Source organism: Diplotaxodon limnothrissa, linkage group LG12 (assembly GCF_057381915.1).
Source record: "Diplotaxodon limnothrissa isolate DT_005_m linkage group LG12, D_limnothrissa_male_GT1.1, whole genome shotgun sequence".
NCBI lineage: Eukaryota > Metazoa > Chordata > Actinopteri > Cichliformes > Cichlidae > Diplotaxodon > Diplotaxodon limnothrissa.
Window position 1 is genome coordinate 25,424,854 of NC_140607.1, and position 26,059 is coordinate 25,450,912.

The 26,059-nt window shown below is 43.3% G+C and overlaps 1 protein-coding gene across 1 annotated transcript in view; it reads left to right on the forward strand.

The window, feature by feature from the left end:
- LOC146621402 (zinc finger SWIM domain-containing protein 6-like) overlaps nt 1-19,689 on the forward strand; it is a 45,839-nt gene extending 26,150 nt beyond the window's left edge. Inside the window, exons 3-14 of the mRNA XM_085367376.1 lie at nt 1,030-1,178; nt 2,770-2,920; nt 4,454-4,633; nt 6,296-6,466; nt 6,637-6,783; nt 7,385-7,531; nt 8,219-8,479; nt 9,656-9,791; nt 16,772-16,929; nt 17,083-17,246; nt 18,190-18,271; nt 18,384-19,689. Of these exons, the coding sequence (XP_085223502.1) occupies nt 1,030-1,178; nt 2,770-2,920; nt 4,454-4,633; nt 6,296-6,466; nt 6,637-6,783; nt 7,385-7,531; nt 8,219-8,479; nt 9,656-9,791; nt 16,772-16,929; nt 17,083-17,246; nt 18,190-18,271; nt 18,384-19,249 (2,612 nt within the window). The 3' untranslated portion in view covers nt 19,250-19,689. The remainder of the gene's footprint in view (nt 1-1,029; nt 1,179-2,769; nt 2,921-4,453; nt 4,634-6,295; nt 6,467-6,636; nt 6,784-7,384; nt 7,532-8,218; nt 8,480-9,655; nt 9,792-16,771; nt 16,930-17,082; nt 17,247-18,189; nt 18,272-18,383) is intronic.
- The last annotated feature ends 6,370 nt before the right edge of the window (nt 19,690-26,059 follow it).

The window sequence follows — 26,059 nt, forward strand, 5'->3', positions numbered from 1 at the left end:
CAAAAAGGCATAAAAGAGTCTGGATGCGTTTTGTTTTTTTGTCTGTGTGTGTTGCTGCTTTGTAACTGGAGAAGTGATGAAGGAAGCAAAAAAGAAGTTATGGGGAGGTGTCCAAAAATAACGGGACACAGGAAACAGACTTGAGCAAAGGAAACTGAGAAGGAGGGCCAAAAAAAGAAGACGGAGAACAGAAGAGACAGAGTCTTTTGAGAATGAAGAGACCTGTCAATGAGCCATCGATAGCTCTAGAAATGTAAACTAACTCTTGCTAGCAGAGTTACTCCTGTTCAGGTTCTCAGTTTGAGCGTCTCCTCAGCGAGTCTTCGGAAAGACATCTTTAAAACTCAATTTGTTATTGCATGCTTTTAACAAAAATCTATCTCAGTGAAACCAGTTAATTTGCTTAATCGGTAATGCAGTTTAATTATTGAGGGCGGCACTGAAATAATGACGTTATGTTATATTAAAATTAGTTTTATTAAAATGCAATGGTGGCAAGTTTGTCTATTGTTAAGATCAAATAGCTAAATGGCTTTGCTGATGTGTGCTTGGTAATGTTATAGAAACAAAACACCACATTGCTGCCTGCAGTACGAGTAGTGCACTTGCAGGTTGCTGTAGTCATAGGACATAAAGGTGTAGAAAGATGAGTTACATTGTCAGTCTTTTTTTTTTAAAATTTCGTGGCTATTTATGGAGATATTTTTGATCTTTTTCTTAAAAGGAAGGGCAAATGAACTTGGAAAGAGATGTTTTTTTGGGGTTTTTTTTGTAGACTTAGCTTTTAACTGTGTTTGCTAAGATCAAAGTGCACTGTTTTTGTGCTTTTCATGAACAAAATTAAACTGACTTTCATCTCATTCCCTGGAATATAAAATCTGCACGGGGTTTTATTTGACAAATATATATTCACAAATGTCCTATACCAAAAATGCCATAGTATTAATTAGGATAAGAGATAATGAGGGGAAAAAATGTTATGGCCTTATGCACATTTAAGATTTGAAGTGTGTGTGTGTGTGTGTGTAGGGGCCCCGGACCCCACAGCGGGAGCTAGTGTGGATGATGAGAACTGCTGGCACCTGGATGAGGAGCAGGTTCAGGAGCAGGTCAAGCTCTTCCTGTCCCAGGGAGGATACCACGGCTCGGGCAAGCAGCTCAACCTGCTCTTCAGCAAGGTCAAGACCCAGGAACACTCCCACATACACGTACAAAACACACCAGCTCTCATACAGTACATACCAGCCCTGCCAGTCACGGACACGTTCACGTTGCTCTTTTGTCTTTCTCACAAGAACAAACAGCTACTTTGAATAAATATTTTCTCCATAATGTTAGCGCACTTTTATAAGAAGCAGGAGTAAAAACAACATAATACAGAGAGCACATACACTGAACGTCATGCTGGAGCTAATTGCAGGAGGGACAGACACTGTAAGATGAAGAAAGAGAGAGGTATCGGAAGGCGAAAGCTCGCGCTGTATGCTCCTTTGTACCCGTGATTAAAAGATTACATGAGAGACGTGCCGTTCGCTCCGTTACCTGGTATTACAGTGGCAGAGCTAGACCAGCATTAATGCGCTGTGTGCTATGTAAAGACTGCAAGCCAAGGCCATTATCATCCAGTCCGCCTGGCTTTTAGAATATCTCTCGGCTTCATGCTCTTTGTTGCCTGTTATATTCATTTCAGTGCGCGCGCACGCCCACTAACAGCCGCGTATATGCTTACACAGACGTGCACGCCCACATCGAGAGTCACGTACGCACTTGCGCTTACGCAGAGCTCCCCTTAAATCTAAAACACACATCCACTGCATTTGAACTTTTGAATCTACTGCAAGTGTCCATGCGTGTGTGTGTGCGTGAGTGTTGTCTCCGCACATGTTGCAAAGTTGAAATTGACTGTTTTTTGTTTTTCTGGTGTTTCACTGAAAAATCCCCTCCCCTGTCTTTAAAGAAGTAGCAAATCAGATTAATATTTGATATTCCTGCACACCCAAGAGTGTTAATGCCTCCTAGAAGAAGTTGCTGACCACCATAGTTTACAATAAACCAGTCCCTCTTGTGATTAGCGCTTCTCACGAAAAGTGAAGTAGAGAAGAGAAAACTATCGCTGCTGTTTATGCACAAAGAAACATGTTTACTTTTTTCTTCTAGTAACTGATTTTATTGAAGTTGGATTCTCATTCTTTTTAATTTTTTTAATGATGCCATATTGTATGTAATGTAATGAATGGATTTTCTTTGTGACATCTAGTTTTGCAGAATATTAAAACCCCTAAGTGAAATCGGAGAACTATTTAGAAAACATAAATGATTATTCCGTTTCTGTGTCAAGAACTGGATTTAAAAAGCACAGTAAGTATTTAAAACAGCGTTTTAAGGAAACAAAACACGACGAGAATGAGAGGAATTTTGTCATGCGACCATTAAACCTGATTTGACCGTTGACAAGTGCAGTAGCTGCAAGATTAAAATATAAATGTTTGCTACCACTGTATTTACCTCTATCACCAAGATCAACAGATTACACACAGTAGATATGAAAACATGCCCGGCCATCTTTAAATGTGCTACATGTGTTTTGCGCCATCCCGAGGCATAAAAGTTGTGTTCTTCATTGATTTAAGCCTGCGTACGTGCCATGAATATTTCAGCGCGCACACGATGTTAGAACAACGTGCCGCTCGTGTTATCGCTGCTCTTTGTTCCTCAGCTGCTGTAAACTACATGTGTGCGCGGGCCTGTCCCTCTTGTGTCCTCCTCTAGGTGAGGGAGATGCTGAAGATGCGTGACTCCAACGGAGCGAGGATGTTAACACTGATCACAGAACAGTTCATGGCAGACCCTCGGCTGGCGCTGTGGAGACAGCAGGGCACCACCATGACCGACAAGTACAGACAGCTCTGGGATGAGCTGGGTGAGAGCGAGAAACACTGCACACGCACATACTGTCCTATAAATGTGCACACACCTCTTTGCCTAGACGGATTTAGCAAAAATCGACACAAAGGTGTTGTTGTTTTTTTTGTTTTTGTCCCGCACACACTTGTCACTGACAGCCCAGTCACTTTCTCACTGTGACTGGTGGTGTATAAAAGTGTCTTTGTGAATTACAAGCTATTTAATGCATCGTGCTGAAACCCTAAATGTTATAACCTCTGCAGTGTTTTCAGACTCATCTCATTACATATTAAGCTGATGTGACAGAGTGCCGCTCGCCGTGCTCTCGCTCGGCTTGATACATCCTGTAGTTCTCCTGACAGACGTGCTGTACCTACAGCAAAGCACATCCTCACAAGCCGCAAAACCAGCGGGCTCATCACCAGGACAGCAGCAGTGTTGTCTCCGCGTCTTTGTTGTTCTTTCTCTAATGCCTTGGTTGCTGCTGTTGTTGTTGTTTTTGTTGTTGATGATGATGTTCGTTTTCTCCCTTTGGTCTTGTTCTGCACTTTGCGAGGACAGCGCAGTGATCTCATCTGTTTCAATCCCACGTATTTTTGGAAGTGTGTGTGTGTGCACGGTCTCTTTGAAGTCCACACTTCAAAACCTTCTTCCCAAGTCCTTATCACTCCCCCTGATGTGTGGTAAATGCTGCCTCTTGGCGCCGCTCTCTTTTTCCCTCTCTCTCTCTCGCTCTCTCTCCCCCTCGCTCCCTCTTTTGTCTTGCTCCTCTTTGAGTTGCAGCTACTCCTCTCCTCCAGACACAAAGCCTTGCCTCATTCACTTGTCCTCACCCGTGTCTTCTCGTCCACATCATCCGCGCCCCCATTTCATTTTCTCCCCTCACCCCCTCCTTTTTACACTTTCTCTCTGTTCTCCGCCGTGTTTTCTTCTCCCTTCTTATTCTGTCTATGTCCTTGCCTTCGTCCTTCCTCCCAAACTCTGTCTGCACACATATGCATCTGTAGAATACAGTCACACACAGTCTCTCTCTCTCTCTCTCACTCACACACACACACACACACACACACACACACACACACACACACACACACACACACACACACACACACACACACACACACACACACACACACACAATGTGAGTGTATACATATCTCTTGGAGTCTGGAGAGTAAAATCCCCGATTGTGCTTGTATCCCCAGAGACATAGCCACTTTTCATATTCTGTTTGTTCCAATTTACTCTAAAATGATGTGTGTGCAGTCAGCGTTGCCTCGGGACTAGTCAAGTTCTCTGTTTTCACAGAGTTTTGTATTCCAGTGCAAGATGGCGGCAGCACGTAAAATGTGCTCCTAAAAGAACAAGAAACAGTGTTAGGGTGTAAAAACAGCCCCGAGCTTTCAATCTCACATGATATCTGTATTAAAGGTATTTTAAATCTCAAAAGACACACTTTATGGCTTTTGTATGACTCATTGCTTACATCACTGTTACAAACTGAGAAGTAGGGCAGGTAACTGAAGTGTGTGTTTGTGTGTGTGTCCAGGTGCCCTGTGGATGTGCATCGTACTGAACCCCCACTGTAAACCGGAGCAGAAGTCATCATGGCTGCGCCAGCTGCGCAGATGGAACAGTGTGGACGTTTGTCCCTGGGAGGACGGTAACCACGGCAACGAGCTGCCCAACCTCACCCACTCACTGCCTCAGGGCGCCCATGGCAACCAAGGTAAGACATCGACAGGTTTTGTATGTCTGTCAATAACGTATTTATTGGTCGTGACACGTGTCTGGCAGTTGTAGCAGGTGAGAGGTGAGTCTCGTCACAGCTGTGGCACCTCCAAGATCTGTTGTGCAGGAATGAATAGCGAGCAACCAAAGAACTGTTTTGGCAAATTTCTTTCCCATAAATTTAGTCCATTCACGGTGGTGCTGTTAGCAACATCACCTGGTCCAAGGTTTGAGTCCAACCTTTGTGTGTTCTCTCCGTGTCTATGTGGCCTCTCTCTGTTCCCATAGTTCAGAAACATGGGGATGGGGCTAGGTTGCTGATTGCTGATTGGCCATAGGTGTGAATATGAGTGCGACTGGATGTCTACCTCTGTATGTTTGCCCGGCGGCCAGCTAATTAATTTTGTTGACCAATAATTACCTTCATTTTTTGTGTAATTCAGACAATAATTACATAGAAATCAAAGCACAAGGACAGAAGATATGCTGAAACACATTGACGAGATCCAATAAGAACTAATTAATTTGTTCAGAAAGGCAGGAATGTGATCTGTGGTGCAGTGAGGTTAGGTGCACACAATTGATCTGTCCATGAGAAACGGTTCTCTGTTTTTCATGAAAAGACAAAATGTCAAAACTTGGAAGGAAGAGAAAAGTAGGCATATGAACACATTCCACATTAGATGTTAAGGCAAATAAGACGCTTTGTTAAATCGTGTGGAGCAACTCTCACTGGTAAAACCACGACAAAAGTCTACACTTTATTTTTTTTACTGAATCATCTCAAGTTTGCTGTCAAAATGAACACGGCCTTGCCTCTCGCCCCTCCGTGACCCTGATTCGGACAAGGAGAAGAAGATGCTTTCTTTTAACGATCGATTCAAAAATGAACAAGAAAAAAGAGTTTTTTTTTTTTTTTTTAAATCATGATGTCAGCAGAGAAGTTCAATTTCATATTGGTGTGACTCATATTCGGTTTATTTAAAATGAATTAAAAATTGTAAATCAAAGAATTGTTGCCTCACTGTGAAAGGGCTCAGGAGCTTTGGCTACAGGGTGGGCGTATGTGTGTGTTCGCTTATCAGTCTGTCTCTATCCAGTATTTGTCCTAAAAGATAATTTTACACAGGCAGCAATTCCAAGCTAAAAGAGCCACGCATGTGCTGGAGATGAAACAACAGATTTCCATTTTTTTTTTCTTTTCCTGTTTGTTTTCATACACATTTTATTTTCTTACAAGATGGACAAAACAAAAGAAACAGAGAAAAACCGCGTCGACGATAAATCTCAACTCAACAACGAGAAGTACAATTCCATACATTAACCCAACAACTGCAAAAACACAATAATTTTCCTGCCCCACATAATTGCTGTGTGAATCCGGTCTGCTGGAGTCGAGAGGAGGCCGCTTAGATTGCTGTTTGCTTTCCGGCTTTAAAACACCACAGCAGATTTTCTGTGGTACACAAGCCAGATCAAGCTGCCAATCTTCCGAGTGATGGTTTTTTGTTTTTTTGGGGGCGGAGCAATTATGCTTATGTCAAAAAATTAAGCTATTGAAATGCTAGGGCTGTCTTTTAAGACAAAAAGAAGTCCACAAATTATCGAGCGTTTGGCTGTTATCCATCTTTTTCTCACCTCACCTTTCCTTCTCCTTCAGAGATGCGCCCCCACAGGACTGTGTTCACACGGGCCATCGAGGCCTGCGACCTGCACTGGCAGGACCGACACCTCCAGCACATCATTGCCAGTGACCTCTACGCCAACTACTGTTACCATGACAACCAGGAGGGTTCTCTCTTCGACTCACGTGGTTGGCCCTTATGGCACGGTGAGTCTGTGTGTGTGTGTGTGTGTAGGTGTGTGTAGGTGTGTGTGTGTGTGTGTGTAGGTGTGAGTGAGCACGTGCCAGAAAAGTTATTTATACAGAGTGAGCCGAACTGAGATTGTCCAGGAGGTGAGAGAAAAACGCTGGTTTTAAAACTTCTGTCTTTCCCTCAGAGCATGTCCCAACAGCCTGCGCCAGGGTGGACGCCCTGCGTTCCCACGGTTACCCGAGAGAAGCCCTCCGTCTGGCCATCGCCGTGGTCAATACGTTACGAAGGCAACAGCAGAGGCAACTGGAGCACTTTCGTAGGCACAAGAAAGGTGAAACTAAATTGCGGTATTCAAGCCTTATTTATTTTTTTATTCTCAGAATCCAATTTGGCAGCAAACCATTCTTGGAAACTCACTAATTACCTACAAACAACACCAGCTCACTGTGATATCATATATAATGCCTAATAATCTCAAAGGAAAATTTAAAAAGGAACAAGCCAGAAATGCTTTCAGTTCCTGTGAATCCTTTTGCCTCCGTAAAGTGTAACTTCTAAACATCTAATTACTCTTGCCAAACTTCAGAGTAGATGAGCTCTTCATGCAAGGTACTGAAAAATAACAAATACTCATGCCATTGCTGAGATATGGTCTGTATTGATTTTTGGTAGTTTATGGGGCCTATCGCTGCTGTTTCTTAATCAGGTATGGATGACAGCTCTGTGCATATTAGTTTTCATACCCTTGCGCATTTCACTTTAAGGGGTGGAAGAATTAAGATGAGGTCTTGCTGGAACAGACAGTGGTTATTTGTGTGTATATGTGTTAATATGCTGTTCAGCTTGCAGAGGCTAATGATGTGCATTATTACTTTAAGATGTTGTCAGTTTTTGCACTGAGACGTGTCCCCGTTTGCTTTGTCCTTTTCTAGAGTTGCTCCATAAAGGCCACACTTCCATAACCAACATGGAGGGCTGGGTGGGGCATCCCCTGGATCCCATTGGCACCCTGTTCAGCACCCTAACAGAGTCAGGACGAGTGGGCGAGGAGGGCTCTAACACCTGCTTAGACCTCTCAGGTACTGCTGGTTTATGGAAACTGGCCTCTTAAATAGCTACAAAAAAACCCCCCACACACATCAAAATGCGACTTTATCGTATTCTTTATTCATCCCACACCCTTTTACAAAGTGATTCATGTGTCTGTCTTTATGTATCTACATGGAAAAATCAGCTACTACACACAAACAAGTCATGAAAATACAGATGTTTTTGTGTAATTTAGCACAGATGTTTGTTCTAATTCTATAGGACTGATTTTTAACATGAGATAGGAAATTTATACTCTCCATGTATATTTCTATCTCATCGATTATAGTGGAGTAATTTTTAGTCTATACAAAGCATAGTTTAAGTGTAGCTTCACCTTCACTCTCTTTGTCTTATTCTTCACCATGTTTTTCAAATTCTCCTCGCCTACTCTCTGCGATTGCTCCGTCCCTCGGTGCGTCTCCTGCTTACAGAAATAGCCCACTCCTCTGAGGAAGAGCAGCGAACAGAGGAATGCTCCTAAGGGGTCGATCTTTATTTTGGGTGGTCACTGGATTAAGACCTGCACTGTGTGACGAACACAGTGTGTTTTTCACAGGAGACGGACTCCTCTATTGTTCAGCGCCTCAGAGAATTACACAAACGTTCCCAGCCAGTTTATGCTGACTCATTTCTTCTCATCTGCCTCTTTGTCTTCTCCTTTTCCCTCTTCATAGATTGCTCCAGCGTTGTAAGCCGAGCGGACCTCCAGCGGATGCCCGTGCAACGATTGCTGGGGGACGGCGAATCGTACGTGGCGCTGGCCGTGGAGACCGCTCTGATCGGCCTAGGCCAGCAGCGGGTGATGCCCGATGGGCTGTATGCTCAAGAAAAGGTGTGTCGCAATGAAGAGCAGCTCTTGGCCAAGCTGCAGGAAGTGGAACTGGACGACTCCCTGGTCAAAATCTTCCGTAAACAGGCCGTCTTCTTGCTGGAGGGTAAGAGAGATAACAGAATATATTCCAACTATACTTTTGTTTTGGTTTGGTTTTTTTAAATTTACATTTAAATGGTTGCTCCCAACGTGGTCAAGTGGGTGTGTGCTCCTCCTGTCCACATGATAAAGTGTGCTGAGGCAGCACTGAACTCCAGCATGCTGTATGGGTGAATGAGAGATAAAGTCTAAAGCTCTTTTCATAAGTGTAACCTGTTTACAATTTACTTTTTTTCACCATATTTCCCTATAGCTCTCTTTCTCTCTATATATAATATCTATATATTTAAATCTATCTATATATAGGCACACCTCCTCCCTGTTCTTCCTCTACCTCCCACACACCAAGAGCCTACACATTCCTGCTAAAACAGGAAAAACACTTTTGACTCTGTCTCGCTATTTATTATCCTTTCATTTTGTGGTGCAAATAGAGGCTGAGCTGCCCTGGGCCAGACCAAAATGAGCTCTTTACACAGTAACACCAGGGGTATTGTGTCAGCACACATATATGCGTGCACGCACACCAGTGTGTACATTCACAGGAGTGGAGCTAGAGCAGAATGGGGTTTGGTTATGGGAAAACGAGAAGGAGGAAGAGGAGGAGGAGGGGTGCGGTGGTGGCTCATCCCTGAGGGCCCAGCCCAGTCAAACTCTACTCCAATCCCCACCCAAACCCCAACCCTGCCTCATCCCTGGCGCGACCACCCACCTCTGGCTCCGTTACTAATAGAGCACCGGGCTCCGAGGCCTCTGTGGGTCCCTGGAGACTGCAGCCGCGCCACTGTGTGATGTGGTCTGTGGCTTAGAAGCCTGTTGGGGTTTAAAATAACCCACCAGAGATGAGGGGGGAAGCACAGGAAGAGGGGGAGGGAAGGAAAAGTGTGAGGCCAAGGCTGCACACACGGCCATATGGTTTTTGACGTCAAAGTTTGTTTTAATGCCGCGTGGCTTCACTGCTTCCTGGCTACGAGGGACAGACCAGATAAATCACTCGTCAGTGTGCAACAGGAAAATAATGACTTAATGTGCAGCAATACCAGAATGTGTTAATTGTATGGTAAATATTATAAAATATAATAACTTGAGGACACACTTCTTCCTCCTGTGTGTTCCATAGCTAAAAAGGACCCACTTTTCTCGGTGTGTTTATATTGTTTTCTTGTGCTTTTTGTCACAGCTGGTCCGTACTCTGGCCTCGGAGAGATCGTCCACAGAGAAAGTGTCCCCATGCACACCTTCGCCCGCTATCTCTTCACCTCTCTCCTACCTCACGACGCTGAACTGGCGTACAAAATTGCACTGAGAGCCATGCGGTAGGTCTCCTGTGTTTGTGTGGGCTTGTTTCCGTAATCATGTCAAAACCTTGTAAATCAGATTTTTACCAGCTGTGACAGCAGGTCTCGCTTTGTTTTCACTTTGTGCGTCTGCGTGTGTGCGTGCGTGTGTGTGTGTGTGTGTGTGTGTGTCTCCGTCTGTGCCATGTCATCATGGCAGAATGTGATCCTGGGCACCTTCTTTAACTATTACCAAAGCTTGGCAGGTGTTTATATGTCTGTCTGTGGATGGGTTTTGTCAACATGATGGTGTCATAAACATGCAAGGGACAGCTATGAAACTTTACAGGTGTAGTTAAGGTGACTATTGAGGAGAAGGCTCTAGATGTAGAGAGGCCCTGTTTGGACTCTCAAATAAAACTTTTTTGAGCTTTGGAGATTTCCTATGAAGTAATGAGTAAAACAATCAGAGATGGAGCAGTGCCCCACGCTCTAATAGGAGCTGTTGTGGGAGAGAAAAACTGGTGATCGTGAAGCAGTAGCATCCATGTTAGCATCCATGGCCACAAAGTTTTAAGTTACCACTCAGTGATGATCCTGAGTGTGTTTTACAGATTTCTGAAAAACAAATGAGCTTACCTGTGCAGCACACTAATATGTGAACAGCTGAATATTGGTATGCACGCCCCAACCCACTATATGATGTATCCTCGCATCCTGTATAACCATAAAATATTTACGTGCGGCTTATAAATGGTAAAATGGACTGATGCTCATGTAACACTTTTCTACTCTGCGGACTCAAAGCACTTTTTACTACAAGCCACTCTTATCCATTCACACACACACCCATACAGCGCTCTATTCTAAGCACTGTCTGACGATCACACACACTGGTGGGGAAATTACGGTTCAGCTGTGGTAGTGCATTGGCGTTGGCTGCCCGTCTACCTGCAGAGAGCATCTGTTGTCAGATGGGGGCAGTGTCAAAAATATGTGGCGTAACTGCTCTGTGGGATACTCTTATTTGTGCTGTTGTTGGTCCGTCAGTCTGAAGCTGTAACGTGCGATTTGGTGTTCACTAACCTCCCCGAGGATATGACGATGCAAACTGCATGAGCCAGCGATTCACCAACCTTCTGATTCATAGACGACCTAGTCACCCTCGCTTAAAATCTGAGTGAGGATTGAAGCGATTTGAGAAAAAAAAATCTCCTCAAGTTTAAGATCCCTCCTATTTGTGCAAGCTTATCTTCAAGCTTTAAAGCTTGTAATGTCTGCAGCTCAGTGTGCGTCTGTGTTTTGAAGGGAATTCCACGCTGTTTGCTGGCCTGTGCGTTGTCCGTGTGATCTCTCTATATTAAGCTCCTGTGTGTATTCATCTGTGGACAATGTGGACATGTGTATGTACGTTAATCAGTCTGCGCTGCTGTGTTTTGATGTTGTGACTAGTGGGAGCTGGATCAGTGAATATTAATTACATTAATGAGAGTATAATTAGTGTGGCTGTAATGAGGAGGATTCACACACGCACACACACGCACACACAAACACATGCATATGCCGAGCCAACGGGGAGAGGACACAGAGGAGGAAGATGTTTGTTATGTTTCTACAAACCTAAGCCTTGCGAAGTCCATCACTGTAAAACTAGCAAATGATTTGTGAACGACTAAAAATGAAGCGATTCTTGTTCTTCTTTTTAACTTTTTCGGGTTCTCGTGATGTGTCACAGTTGGCCGAACGGAGAACTAAAAGACAAGAAGCGCATCCCTTGCACCTTTCTACAGTTAACCATTTAGAGGCGTCAGGATGTAAATAACACACTTACAAAACCAAAACGAGATGGTTTGGATTTCTCAGTGTGGTTTCAAGGTTGCAAATCCAGCTGGTGTGTCCCTTCCATTCCCTCTAAACCCAAGTCCCAAGCCTGTTTTCCCTGAGTCAGCCACTCCCTTCCCTCCCTTGCTACTTCCCGTCACCTTTTTTTTTTTTTTTTTTTTTTGTTTCCTTCTCCTCCGCTCCTCCATCCTCACTCCTTTGGCGTGAATGCGTCGATTTAGAATAATACGGCCACTTATGGGTGCTCCTGGGAGCCAGGGGTGTCTACTCAGCACATAATGAATGTGTGTAATGTAGCGTAGTGTAATGTGATAGCATATACCTTCCCGCTCCCACGGGACGGTGGACAGTTAAATATAGAGGAGGAGGTAAAGTAACCAGGGCTATTTTAATGGACCTATTATAACACTATCATTGATACAAGGAGAGAGAAAGAAAGTCTAGCTCTCTCTCTCTCTCGCTCTCTTGTACACACACACTCTCTCTCACACACTTTTTTTCTTTCTACTTGCATTCTCGATTTTTCTCCTCTGTCACAGTTGCTCTTAAAACGGCTTTTTTGCAAATGAGAGGAAGTCAGACTGCCTCCATGTGTGCATGCATATCCATGAGAGTATTTTAAAGTGCCTGGGAGTTTATGTGTCTTGGATGAGGTTAATTAAAGTGTGTAAGAGCAGCATATGCCGTGCAATGGCTCGACGTTAGCGGCCAACACAAAAACAGAGAAGCTGCCTACTAGTTCAGGGGCTGCCCAGAATTTGACTGCAGCCACAGAGGAAGAAGAGGAAGAAGAAAGAGAAGAAGAAGCTCACTGCCTCTCCAGAGACGGTGCTTATCTCAACTCTTTTGGAAGCCAAAGAAACAAATCCCAGTCGCCTGTTATCATATGTGATTTCCATATGAGATATGAGCCTTCCAATGCTAATGACTCTGGATCTTCGCTGTAATCCACAACCTTTGATCCTCTGCATAATCCATAATCTTTGAATATAAAGTACTCTATATCACGATTGCCGTCTGAGGATAAGATGAGACTGATACATCACCAGTGCACACAGGTAGCAGCCATCATTTCAGTCGGGACCACTTTATTCCAAAGACGATTATTATTTCCAGACGGGGGGGAAGGAGAAAGACCTGTGGTGCACAACACAGCAGGCATTGGTGATATGACATCGTCAGACGTGGCATGATAAGGACGAGCTGGGATCAAGGCGGGCTGCAAAGCGGCTTGCATGAGCAACAGTTGACAGAACGTTAGAGCAGTTTAAATTGTATACCCTATATGAGATTCTGTTAGCGCTGTGTGATAATGCAAATTTTGGTATAGAGCTGATAACAAGTGAATACATGGCCAGTATTACCGATACTATTACCGATACTTTAAACCTATAAAGCACTGATCATGACTGTGACCTGGAATGTAAATGTGCCTATGGATATTTGGTTAGATCCGCCTACCTCTAGATGTTTCAGTAGGACACACAGAAGCGTATCAGCTGATGTCGTGTGACATTGAGATCTACTGTTAACAGCTAATGTGCCTTACCCAATGCTTTGGTGGCTTTTTTCTTTAGTCTGCATAGTAAAACCCCTATCTAGTCTCTCTTTTTTTTTTTTTTTTACATGACTTTCAGATTAAGATGCTGGGAATCATTGATGTGGGACATGTAAACAGCGCAATACTATCGTGCTGGTCCCAGTGAAAGAAATAGACGTAAACCACACTGCCAAAAGAAATACTAGTAATGTAATGGGTTGATTTCCCTTTGAAATATAATGTTTTATACAATACAATTTTACTATCAGTCAGTGAAATCTTTAAGTCTGTCCCTTGTTGCCTTCTACCTCTGCATATAATAGTTTACTGTCTGTCCACACAAAGCTATAAAGAATCACCACTACACAAACTCTCACACACGTACAGGCAGTGTATTTGCAATCACTTTGCTCATGCACATGTGTTTATTGTATTGTATGAAATTTATTGAACAATATAAAGAAACATGCTCATCTGTGAGTTGCAGAAAATCCAAGTGCACGGAAATAAACAAACCTCTCGAGAATGATATTTTAAACACAGATTTTCATGTGACTGCGACAGTGATGACTTTAATGTAGAACATGTTCCTCAAAAAGCATCACTCAAAGCAAATGTCGTTTTTAGCATCCTAGGCTCCTGACGGCTAAAATATCTGCTCATCTCGTTCATGTATGACTTCATCCCTGCTGCCAGGTGTTCTGCAGGTTTTATCCCACAGGAGTTTGTGTATGGTCTTCCACCGGATGTGTCACTTAGCTGATAGATGTGCGCTTGATAAATTCTGGAAGTGAAGGGTGTTTACAGTCAAAGGGGGAACAGAGAAAGAGGTAAAGAGGTCAGTAGTCATGGTGATGCAGACCAGAAACCCAAAGGGCCTCAGGATTTAGGTAAAACCTGCACGCACTGCTTTTTATCATTGTATCCTTGCAGCTTTTCTGCAAAGCGTTACGCATTTCATTCTTCTTACATGGGCACGTGAATGTGTGACCCTAAACGCTGGTTTACCCATCACTGCCTCGTCACAGGCTCCTCTTCTGTAATCTGTTGCCAGCTGCCTCCACGTTGACTGTATTGCATATTTCTGCCCCTTTCAGATGTGACAGCGTGCTACAGTGCCGCAGGAGACATTTGACACCAGAGCGACAAACCCTTCTCACTGACCCTCACAGGAATTGATTGCCTCTTACCGATCACTCTGTTTCTTTTTAGATAATATATTTATACGCAATTACTTCAAACCATGGCAAACCTGTAAAGAACCGTTTGTTACAGTTTTTTATTATACTGTAAGCACACAGTAAATTGGTGTTGGATTTAGATGTGCAGCATTTTGCACTAATTATATTAGCTGGCTGGGATTAAACTGTACTTGTGGTTGGATTGAATACTTTGGAGAAGTTCATGAGGGTTCATTTACCTCTCCTACATTGAGGTATTCTTCAGCAAATCCAGGTCCTTAAGCACCCATCCGATGCAAGTACTCAGCTCTCTGGTGAACACCAAACAAAAGCAGGAATGTTGATGAGGCCTCCATCTTTATCCAAGGCATTTTTTTTTTTTTTTTTTTTTTTGCTTTGCTTTGCTGCACCCCAGGAATCTTCCAGAAGGTCCCAGTGTGGCAAAAGCTTTTAGCAGCTCTTAAGCTTTGTGTGGAATGAATCCGGCTGTTGCTAGGGCTTCCAAACATCTCCATTTTGCACCAAGTGTCAGCGTTCACACTTGCGTGCATCTCAACTGGGTTTTTGACACCTTCTGTCTCTGAGAAACGAGCTCCGCCGGTGCCCTCTTGGGCGAAACGGAGCGAAGACGAGGCTGTTTTTGTACATGCCTTTACTCGGGTGGCAGCGGTATCACATGCACCTTGCTCTGAAATTGAAACTGGCATTTAGCATTACATTGCTTTTACTGGGCTGCTTTGATGTGTTTTCAAAAGGGCAGGTGTGTGTGTGTGTGTGTATCTGATCTTGTGTGTGCGCGCGTGCGTGTGTATGCTCTGGGTTTTTTCATTGATGTGTGTTGGTATTTGTTTGATGTGTGTCCAGCCTTACGGGGCTAGAAGGTGAATTCCTTAATTTCCCCATGGACTCAATTAGCTTTGTGATTGGCTGAGAGAAGGCCAGGTTGCGCTGTCTTCTGAAGGAAAGAAGACCTTTGAAACTGAGGTGGGAGGGAAGAGAAGTGAAGCAGAATAGGAGATGAGCCGGCCACAGTGGTAACTGTGTTGTGCTCGTGGCTCTTGTGAAGACTTGGCCCTGTCAGTATTATTATAATGAGAGACAGAAACTAGTGAAGCTCCTCCATCCACTAGCAGGTGTTGCACGGCTCTGACTTCATTATGACCAATTAGAGTGAAGAAAATACTAATTATACCATGGTTTCTAGGTGATTAAATACTAGGTTGAAAGTAAATTGCTGGGAGAGGCTAACTGTAATCCCCCTGTGTCGACTGAAGTCATTTTGATTTTGAAGTGACTTTCAGGCATTCATAATGAAGCCCTTTTTTTTTCTCTCAGTACAGTATTCTGTTTGCTTGTTACAGTATGGAGGAAAAAAGGGGTTTCATTGATGATGATTCACGGACCTTTGTTGTCTAATTTCTCTTCACTCTTGTAGTTCTTTAATTTAGTGTTTTTGAGTTTAATATTCTTAATTAACTGAAATACACTTAGTTCTCCAGACTTCTTGAAGGACATTCCAAGCTCCTCTTTGGATGTTGGCTGTCTTTTGGTCCGTTTTCTGTCAAGATGATCCTACACTGTTTCAGTAAAGGTCCGGGCTCTGGGGAGGTCAGTCCATGACTGATAGTTTCCCATTGTTTGTTTTTCATTCCATGCATGCTGTTATTGCATTGGCAGCGTGTTTGGGATCATCGTCATGCTGAAAAGTAAAGCTGTTGTCAGTTACAGGCTTTCCAGATGGTATTGCATGGAGGATTAAAACCTGATGGTACTTTTCTATGTTCATAATTTCACCATTTTTGATAAGATCCCCAGCACCACTGGCTGAAATGCAGCCCCAAATCATGACAGAGCCTCGTACATGTTTTACGGATGGCTGTAGACACTGTTGTCCTCCATATATACCATTAATGATTTGAAACTCATCGCTCTATAAAACCTGTTGCCACTGATTTTTCAGTCCACTTCTTCTTCCACTTCTTCTCCCTGTTTCCTTTCCTTAAGACTTGCTTCTTGACTGGGTGACTGCCCAAAACCCACCTCTGGGTCTCGTGTCAGTGATGATAGTGTTCATCTACTGCTTCTTCCATTGTTCTCCACTTGTCTGGTTTCCTCATCATTTTTAAAGGCATACTGTACTCCTTTGACACTTTTTTTTTGCAAATTATTTTGTTGCTACAAAAATACTGCTCTTTGCTTAGTTTCCTCTAAATATATTCAGGCATAAGGATGGACTAAATCTGAGTGAAAAAGCAGCCAGTGTCCAAAGAAAAACTTGGAGACCTGGAGAAATATTGCTCAAGACCACTTTAGAAAAGTCTGGCTTCTTGAAAGCAAACTATAAAGAAATAAGGGGTGGCTCAAGACTCTACTTAATATTTATGTATTTAATTGAAGTACATAATTCTCCACAGAATATCTTTAATAATTGTGCTGTGGGTCTGTTTCTCCGTCAGGTTGCCGGTGTTGGAGTCGACGGCATCATCCGGTGACCTGTCGCGACCTCACCACATCGTGTCCGTAGTGCCCAACCGCTACCCGCGCTGGTTCACCCTGAGCCACATAGAGTCCCAGCAGTGTGAGCTGGCCTCTACCATGCTCACTGCTGCCAAAGGTGCACAGATATTTGCACAATTACAGATCCCGCCATTAACTTTCCTAATGTTGACGTACTATTAGTAACACAACACATGCGTTTGCATGTATACAGGTAGGGGTAGCAGTAATTTCTGTGCAATTATAAACTATTTCTGTGTTTGTACCACAGGCGACAGTCGCAGGCTGGAGACGGTCCTGGAGTCCATCCAGAAAAACATTCACTCCTCGTCTCACATCTTCAAACTGGCGCAGGACGCGTTTAAGATTGCCACGCTCATGGACAGCCTGCCTGATATAACACTTCTCAAAGTCTCTCTGGAGTTAGGACTGCAGGTATGCTTTTTTTTTTTTTTTTTTTTTAAGTGTACTTCTGTGAATTTATTTTCACCTTTTAGTGGAAGTCAGGTTGTAAATTTCCATGGCACACCTTTGTTTAAAAAAAAAAAAGCCTAATAATACATCCACATGTGTATGTGAAGGTAATATTCTACTTATACCAAGCCGCTGTTCACTTGTATCTTTGAGTAGAGATATATTGGATCATTTTCTTACAAGAAAAGCTTGTAGCTCTGGAGGATGACATTAACCCTGTACATCACAAGGGTTTAGTTATCTTGGGTCAGTAAAAGGATTTTACCCTGATGTTCATGAAACAGAATTTGACATTATTGTCTTGGAATACAAGAAGATTACCTGGAAACGGCATTTACACTATAGGGTGCTCTTAATCCTGTAAAATAGCTCCATTATATGACGAGTGTAGAGGAATCAGAAAAGATATTGTAACAGATCTGTATCTGTGGATCCTTTGGTTTCCTGAATATTTAATTCTAGATGGAACAGCACTGCAATGCTATTTTCTAAGGGGCCTTTATTTTGTGCACCTCAGGGAGGAGAATGAGCTTTTGAGAGGTGATGCTTGGTAAATGTCACAATATTGTTCATTATGTTTTTTTCACCTTATTCGCCTTTGCAGACTTTAATAAATTATTTATAGATTTACCTTGGATTATATATTTGTAAAGGTATTCACTTTGATGGTTTTCCTGTGGGCCTTTCCCCCCAAGGCTGTTGCAAAATGTACCACAGTCTTTTCCGCCACAGTTCTAGTGCGTCGTTGAAGTTACAGTTGAACTGGTTACAGGAATATTTATAATACTCTTCAGCGGTAATGGTAGATATAGCTCATCTTCCCTGTGCATTTTAATGCTTTACATGTCTGATCAGTAACTCACCTTTCATTCCCTCCTGCTCCATCATTTTTCACCTTCCTCAGGTGATGAGAATAACTCTGTCCACATTAAACTGGAGGAGGAGAGAGATGGTTCGCTGGTTAGTCACATGTGCCACTGAAGTTGGTAAGCCACGCTCTCCGCTTAAATTGGTGTTTTTCAGCTGTTTTAAGGATTATTATTAGCTTCTGCTCTATATCTCTCTTCACATCTATTCATGCCTCAATGTGTGCCCCAGGTGTGTACGCACTGGATAGCATCATGCAGAGCTGGTTCACCCTCTTCACCCCCACGGAAGCCACCAGTATCGTGGCCACCACTGTCATGTCCAACAGCACTATCGTCCGCCTGCACCTGGACTGCCACCAGCAGGAGAACCTGGCTTCATCTGCTCGCACCCTCGCCCTACAGTGTGCCATGAAGGACCCCCAGAACTGCGCCCTCTCCGCTCTCACGCTCTGCGAAAAGGACCACATTGCCTTTGAGACAGCCTACCAGATTGTACTGGACGCGGCGGCGACAGGAATGAGCTACACGCAGCTGTTCACTATTGCGCGCTACATGGAACACCGTGGGTATCCAATGAGAGCGTACAAGCTGGCGACGTTAGCGATGGCCCACCTGAACCTCAGTTACAACCAGGACACGCACCCGGCCATCAACGATGTGCTGTGGGCCTGCGCGCTCAGCCACTCGCTGGGGAAGAACGAGCTAGCGGCCGTAATCCCCCTGGTGGTCAAGAGCGTCAAGTGCGCCACTGTGCTGTCTGACATTTTGCGGCGGTGCACGCTGACCACGCCGGGCATGGTGTCGGCGCTGCACAGCCGCAGGAATTCTGGGAAGCTGATGTCGCTGGACAAAGCGCCGCTCAGGCAGCTGCTGGACGCAACCATTGGGGCCTACATCAACACCACACACTCACGGCTCACGCACATCAGCCCGCGCCACTATAGCGAGTTCATCGAGTTCCTGGGGAAGGCCCGGGAGACTTTCATGATGGCTCACGACGGACACATTCAGTTCACCCAATTCATAGACAACCTGAAACAGATCTACAAGGGCAAAAAGAAACTAATGATGCTAGTGAGGGAGAGGTTCGGCTGAGGGCGAGGCCGAAGGGGAGGTGGTGAAAAAGCCCGCCCCTCCCCGCCCTCCTCCCACTCTAGTACTTTTCTATTAACTTGAGTCTGCCTTTTGAACTTCTTTTTGGACTGATTAAAAATAGACAAGTAAAAAAAAGAGGGATGCGACTTGTAGAATGAAGCAAAAAAGAGAAAGGAAAAGATGACAAAAAAATCAACAGAGCCACACGCGGTATTATTGTTCTTGCTGTTGTTATTGTCATAAACATTATTACTATTATTATTATTAATAATAATATTATTACTACTATGTGTACAGAAGTGTTTTTATTTTTCAGAAGAGAGGAAATTTGTCACATTGTGAATGTTGTGTGTATTTCTCTACATGTGTGCGAGACGAAAACGAAAGCGAAACGGCTTTTTTTTTCTTTACGTTCCTTTCCGTTCCTCTAATGATTTAAAGCATCTCTCCCCCCCCCCCTCCCCTCCCGTTTCAGTGTATATTGAGTTACATGTTGTCAAGTGGCTGAAGCCCTTCTACAATGGCGCTCATGTTAAAAAAGAAAAAAAAAGAGGAAAAAAACACAACAAAAAAAAAAAGAAAACTTGGTATCCTCAAAGAGAAACTAAGGCTTTAAAAAAAACACACTCAAAACACACAGAGCACCTCCCTCTGTCCACGCCCTCACCGGCGGGCGCTGGCCAGCACTGCACAGCTTAGCTCGGCTCGGCACAGCTTGGGTTAGCACTGAAAGAAAAGCTGCCATCAGCATTTTCTCCAGACACAGCAGCAGTAGCAGCAGAAGCAGCAGCACTGGAGCAGCCATTAGTTTTCTCTGGGTTCCAGGCATTAGTTTCATTATACACAACAATGCTCTCAGCTAACTTGTGTTGTTGATATTGTTATAATCTCACCCACCTCCATAATGAGTACCTGTTCCAGACAGAAGACAGTAATGCAGGCGCTATAGACAAAGATAATGAGTATTCTTGTTATAGCTTCAACTACTTCAAGCTGAAGCAGAACCCCAGAGGCAGACGACTACCTCATGATACGGTATTGAACTGCTCCCAGATATATTTTTTCTTCTTTTTTTATTTGCTATCGTGATTGTTATCGTCTATGATAGCTGACAGTGTTAATTAAACAGGGGGATTCATCAGTGAGACCGAGGTTATGAGGAAGCTTCAGATTCCCGCTAAGTGTTTCTGCCCTTGGCTCTGCTGTACGTCATTGCTCTGGCATCGGTACTTGCACCCCCCTCTCCAAAAAGCTTCAACACACACGCGCGCACACACACACACACAACATGTGTCAGTATATCAGTCCACTCTCATCTATATACAGCCGCCATCATCGTGGTGTTTTCCGACTCGGCCAGTGTCACCTCCCTCTGTGCATGTGAATCATAGAAATTAGACTTTCTACTGTTATAGTTGATTGTGTGGAACCTTCAGTAATTGTCAGCCAGAACGTTCTCAGGGATTTCTCTACACAGGAAGAAACAACAACAAAAAAAGGCGGAACATACGAACAACTGAACTTCGAGGAGAAAAAGAAAGAAAGGAGAAAAAAAAAGACAAAAACACGACACAACATGAGCGAGCATTTATTGTACTCTGTATATATGCCATAGTATATGTCTGAATATGGAGGATCTGAAAGTATATGTTAACTAATTTATACAGAGTATTCTATGTAATGTGAAATACTTGAAGCCGCTGTAGTTTGCTCTCTCTCCCTCTCTCGCTCTTCATCTCTTTCTCCCTTTTTGCCCTTTTTTTTCTTTTCTTTTTTTTTTCTTTTTTTGAGGGTGTGGGCTTTCCTCCCTCCCCTCCACTCTTTTGTAAAAAAACAACAACAACAAAACAGAACATATCAGAAGGACTCGACTGACCTTGTTGACAGCTTTTTGGACTCGCATGTGTTCACGCACGAGACGCTGGATCCTGTCAGAAATGTTGTTCCGCTGAGTGACGTGTAGAATGGGAAGAGAGGCAGACTACTCCACGCCAGTGGCGGATAAATGTTTAAAAACACGATACGTGATTTCATACTTAGTTATGCATGTAAGCTGTTGTAGTAGCCTAGATTTCCATGGGATCCTATTGGAAAAATACTATAATGTGCTTTATACAGGAGCTAATTGGCGAACAGAGCGTGTATTATGTGTCCAGCCTTACAGTCGTACATTTAAAAGGACATATTTTGCTGAGAACCTGCCTCATGTTCCAGTAATATATAATAACCGCGCAAGTAACTTATTAGTCATCAAACTCGACAATTCTGCACATGGACAAATGAGTGTCCTCAGCTCTCTCCTTCATTCCCTGCAGATTTTCCAGTGTCTCCACTGCAAAGTTCAAGCTGTCCCATCATTACCTGCCTTTTTACCTTCTCTCTCTCTCTCCTTCTTCTTCTCTTTTTTTTTTAATATCTCATTTTCTCTGCGTCTTTTTTCTATCTTGTGTTGATTAAAGATAAAAGCAGCCTTTTCTCTTGCCTTGTCTTAACGCTTTAAAGTAACCAAACAGAAGATCTATCTAACAACCAAACGCGTTCTAAGAGGGGAGAGACAACCAACCTTGGTCCCAGCTTTAGTGTCCTTAATTAGTAAGTGAATGGCTGTGTAACTGATGCTTTAACAAAGCAATTCCTCACGTGTGTTTGGTGGAAAAGTTGTCCAGTGTCTCTTGTTCTCTTCAGAAACAATTTCCTCTGAGTCTTTCTAGCTGTTTGTTTTATTTTATTTTAATTTTCTTGTTTTTTTTGTTTGTTTGTTTTTTGTTGATTTTGTTCGTGTAGGAATGTTCTGCTCTCCCATTTTATTTATTACAATGACCCATGTATACATGCTTATGAAATTAAGATTTGATACACCGATATCAATTTATTTATGTAACTAAATCACTGTTTTATAATCTTGTTAATGAGTCAATAATTGATTCTTTTGTTTTTTGTTTTTTTTGTTTTAATAAAAGTTAGTTTTTTGAAATGTATATTTATTTCCTCTCAAAGTTGATTTTTTTTTCTTTTATACTTACACCCTGCCAAAAACGGGAAGCATTTCTTTTATCTATTTATTTAATTTTTTTATATGTTTTACAGCTGCACTTTTGTCTGAGAAGGTCTGTCGTAGATCATTATGTGACGCGGTCCCTGAGCATGACGGCGCGCGCTGCTCGGCGTATCGGCGAGAGACGATCAGTCAGGACGGTTCAGATCTCCATCAAACGGCGATGTCAGAAAAAGGCAGAGAGGGATCACTCTCGCTGGCAGCAGCTTTCACGCTGTCATCCCGGGCGAGCTGACGAAGAATGTGAAATGTATCAATTGATATTCCCATGGTCTTTGTAGCTTCTGTCAGGCAGCCAGGCTCAGCCAACCACAATAACCTGTTTACATGTATCCAACACTGACAGTGGTGCCACAGAATGACTAAATCAGTGTATGCAGTTTGTCAAGTGTGTGCGTTTGTGCAGGCATGTTTTGGTGTGTGCTGCTCCTTGTTTGCATGCCTCTGCGTGCCTGCATGTATTTTAATGTGCATATGTGTGCACGTGTGTGTGTGTGTGTGTGTGTGTGTGTGTTAAGGTCTTTAGGGAGCGGATGGGAACAGGTGGTAGCTCCAGACTACAGGAGCTCCTGACAGCAGTAAAGTCCCCAGACTCCCAGCCCCTCATTAAACATTGACACAAAAACACTGCAACTGTCTGTGTGTGAACAGTAATGAAGCGCAGACGGCTACACTGGTATACACACTGCAACTTAGCACAGCACGAGCTTGCAGTCCGCATGTGTGTGTGTGTGTGTTTGTGTGTGTGTTGTCCATCTGTGTGCGCTCATTAATGAGGTGCATTTGTCTGTAGAGGTGTCCACTTAGATATTGAGGAATTCGTCTGGTTCGCCAACAAAAGCACCGGTCTGCTGTCAGAGGCCAGACAGCACTGTCCATTTGTTATCTTATGGATGCCATCCTGTGAGAAATGGTGTGTGCGCTGAAGGAAAAACACACTCATGCAAGTGTGTACACATGCGAGGAAGAATACACTTGCTTGCATGCGTTTGTAGGAGATACACGCTTCCTGTGTGCCTGACCTGTGCTCGGGTCCCTGCTCAGTTTCAGCTGGTAATGACGTCCCTTGGGTGTAGCACGTTACAGCAGCCTCCTCCAGTCTGTCTCACTGTATACTTCTAATGACATCATGATCACACGCTGGCCCCTTTTATGCCAAAAGCCCTCTTCCTCACCATCAACATCAAAAATCCCATCTAGGGTATTAATTCTGTCTTTCTCCCCCTCTCTCTCTCACACACATCACGACTTCACAACACATCAAGACTTTGACAAGGCCGTGGCTTTTTTTTTTTTTTGTCAGATGGTAAATTCAATATGCTTTATATTTTCACCTATAGAAAGTCAAACCTCAACTGTTTCTGAGTTTTAAATGTGCTGTGCAAGACAGCTTATAGTTGCGGGCGATCGCTGCCAAGCAAAAAATTGTACACTTTATATTGAAGTCGTAACCTGCAGACAAGGATGCTTCTGTACAGCTTCCCAGTAGAGAACACTGACAGCAGCATGTTACACCATGAGTTGCTCATAAATCATCCCGGTCTTGTAGGAAAAATGGACAGTTTCTTACCTGTTGTCCAGCAGACAAGTGACAAAATAAAGGGAAAACCATGAACAACCTCCAGTTGTCCCTTTAGATGAGGGGTGGGCAATTCATTTTTCCAACAGGCCACATAAAAACCTGGGCTGCACCAATAAGACATACATTCATATTTAATACAACTGGCTCTATTCCACAGTGTGTCTCTTGCCCTGTCTTCCTCCGCTCACCCCCAACAGTCATTGTAGATGTTCAATTGTTGTTTTTTGTTTTTATTTTACTGTAGCGCCTTGTCTTACAATATAAACCATGTTGAGGTGACTGCTGTTTGGTGCTATATAAATACAGCTGAATTAAAGTAAATTGAATTAGGTTCAGTGTATTGGTGCACACTCCACACAACAGTCCCAGTTTCTCATGTCCTTTGGGAAAATGAATTACTCCCTCCTGCTTTAGAGTTAACAGTCACTGCAAATTATTGCAAAGTTTTTCTGGGCAATCACATATTTCCTATGATTAATTATTTGCGTTCTGATCTGAGTACATCTATCCAAAAAGCACGAAAGTTTCAATGCTTGTATGGTTTCCGTTTTAATGAGTTTGATAACAGTTTTATAGGCTTTTCAGTTGTATCGCAACCCAACTGAGCACCTATGGGACGATTTTAGAACCAGCTGTTTAAACAGCTTTTTCAACCACTGTCTGTTTTCTTAGTTCTTATCCAATTCATGCTCACAGGTCGCTCCAGTTGTCATAGACCTGGACAGGTTACCCTTTAACCTAGCACCCATGGCTTTGGACCTTGGGAGTGAGCCAAAACGCATAAAGGCCCTAGCCTGGATTTGAATCCAGGAACTTCTTGTTGTGAGACACCAATGCTAGCCACTGTAGCACTGTGCCACCTTACGAAAAGCCTAGAGAACCACTTCAAAAGTACACTAAAGCATCTCTAATGGCACGTGTTGGGCAGCTCAAAACGAAGTTATTTTCCTTTGATTGTTTTTGTCTGCTTCCACTTGTCTTTGCACTAGTATGATGTCGGAGTAAATGTGCAGTCATATTCGTTGTGTTCCCACTAGTGCTGTCAGCGTTAATCTCGTTGAAATGACGTTAACGCCACAACACAGCAAATCTCCGTTAACGAGCTACCGCGGATCGCACCGTGGTGGGGCTGGACGGCCAACACGTTAACGAGCAAACTGCGCTAACACACTAGTTCCCACCAATTGAGCATTGCGTGGCACATCCAACATACTGTTTTACTTTTGTCCATAACGCGTCATAACGCACCTTCAGGGTCATACGTCACATGAAAACCAAAATAGTTCCAAACGCCAGATCTGAATGAGGGTGGGGGAGGCTCAATTTGCCATGTTGCAACGACAGCTTAACTTCTCTCTCGCTAGCTTGCCCTGCGCTCAGTGAATCTGCGTTCGACTACTCCGGCTAGGCTGCACTGTCGAGCGCAGATCCACTGAGCGCTCAACACAGACAGCATCGTCAGAAGAAAAGTTGATAAAATAAATTAAAAATTTTGTATTGTTCGATACATATGCGTACCGAACCGAAAGCACTGTATCGAACGGTTCAATATCGATACGAGTATCGTTGCACCCCTACTTTATGTCTATATCTTTTACGTGGAATTTTCACATATGTTTGAGTGCACTGTTTAGATGTTGAAAAGATACTGTGATATTATTAGGTTTAACAGGCATTGCTTTGTTTTTTTCCATTGGCCTCACATTTTATCCTTGCAGGCACATAGTTGACTTTTGTGGATCACAGAAATGTTTTATCGTTTACAATTGCAGATGGCTCTGAACACTGTAAGACCCTTGTGAACAGGAGTTGCAGCAGCTTCAAAAACCTTCATTGCTCTGGCAACAAAACCCACAATTCAACTCACAGAACTCTTCCAGGATCTAAAAGTGACCCGCAAAAGCAATGGCTGGATGTTTCTTACTGAAATGTTTCTTGATCTTTGATTTTTCTTACATTTTATTGGCTTTTCGATGCTTATTAGCATTATTGGAAAACTGAGCTTCACACCCATCCAGCCCTTGAAAGACTGCAAGTCACCTAAAGTTATGCAAAAAAACAAGTCTTTATTATCTTTATTTGCTTGTATATCTGTGACTTAAAGCACATTCTTGCAGAAGAATATATGAAAATGCTTTTAGACCCCCAGAATTTGATCCTTGTATCTTTAATA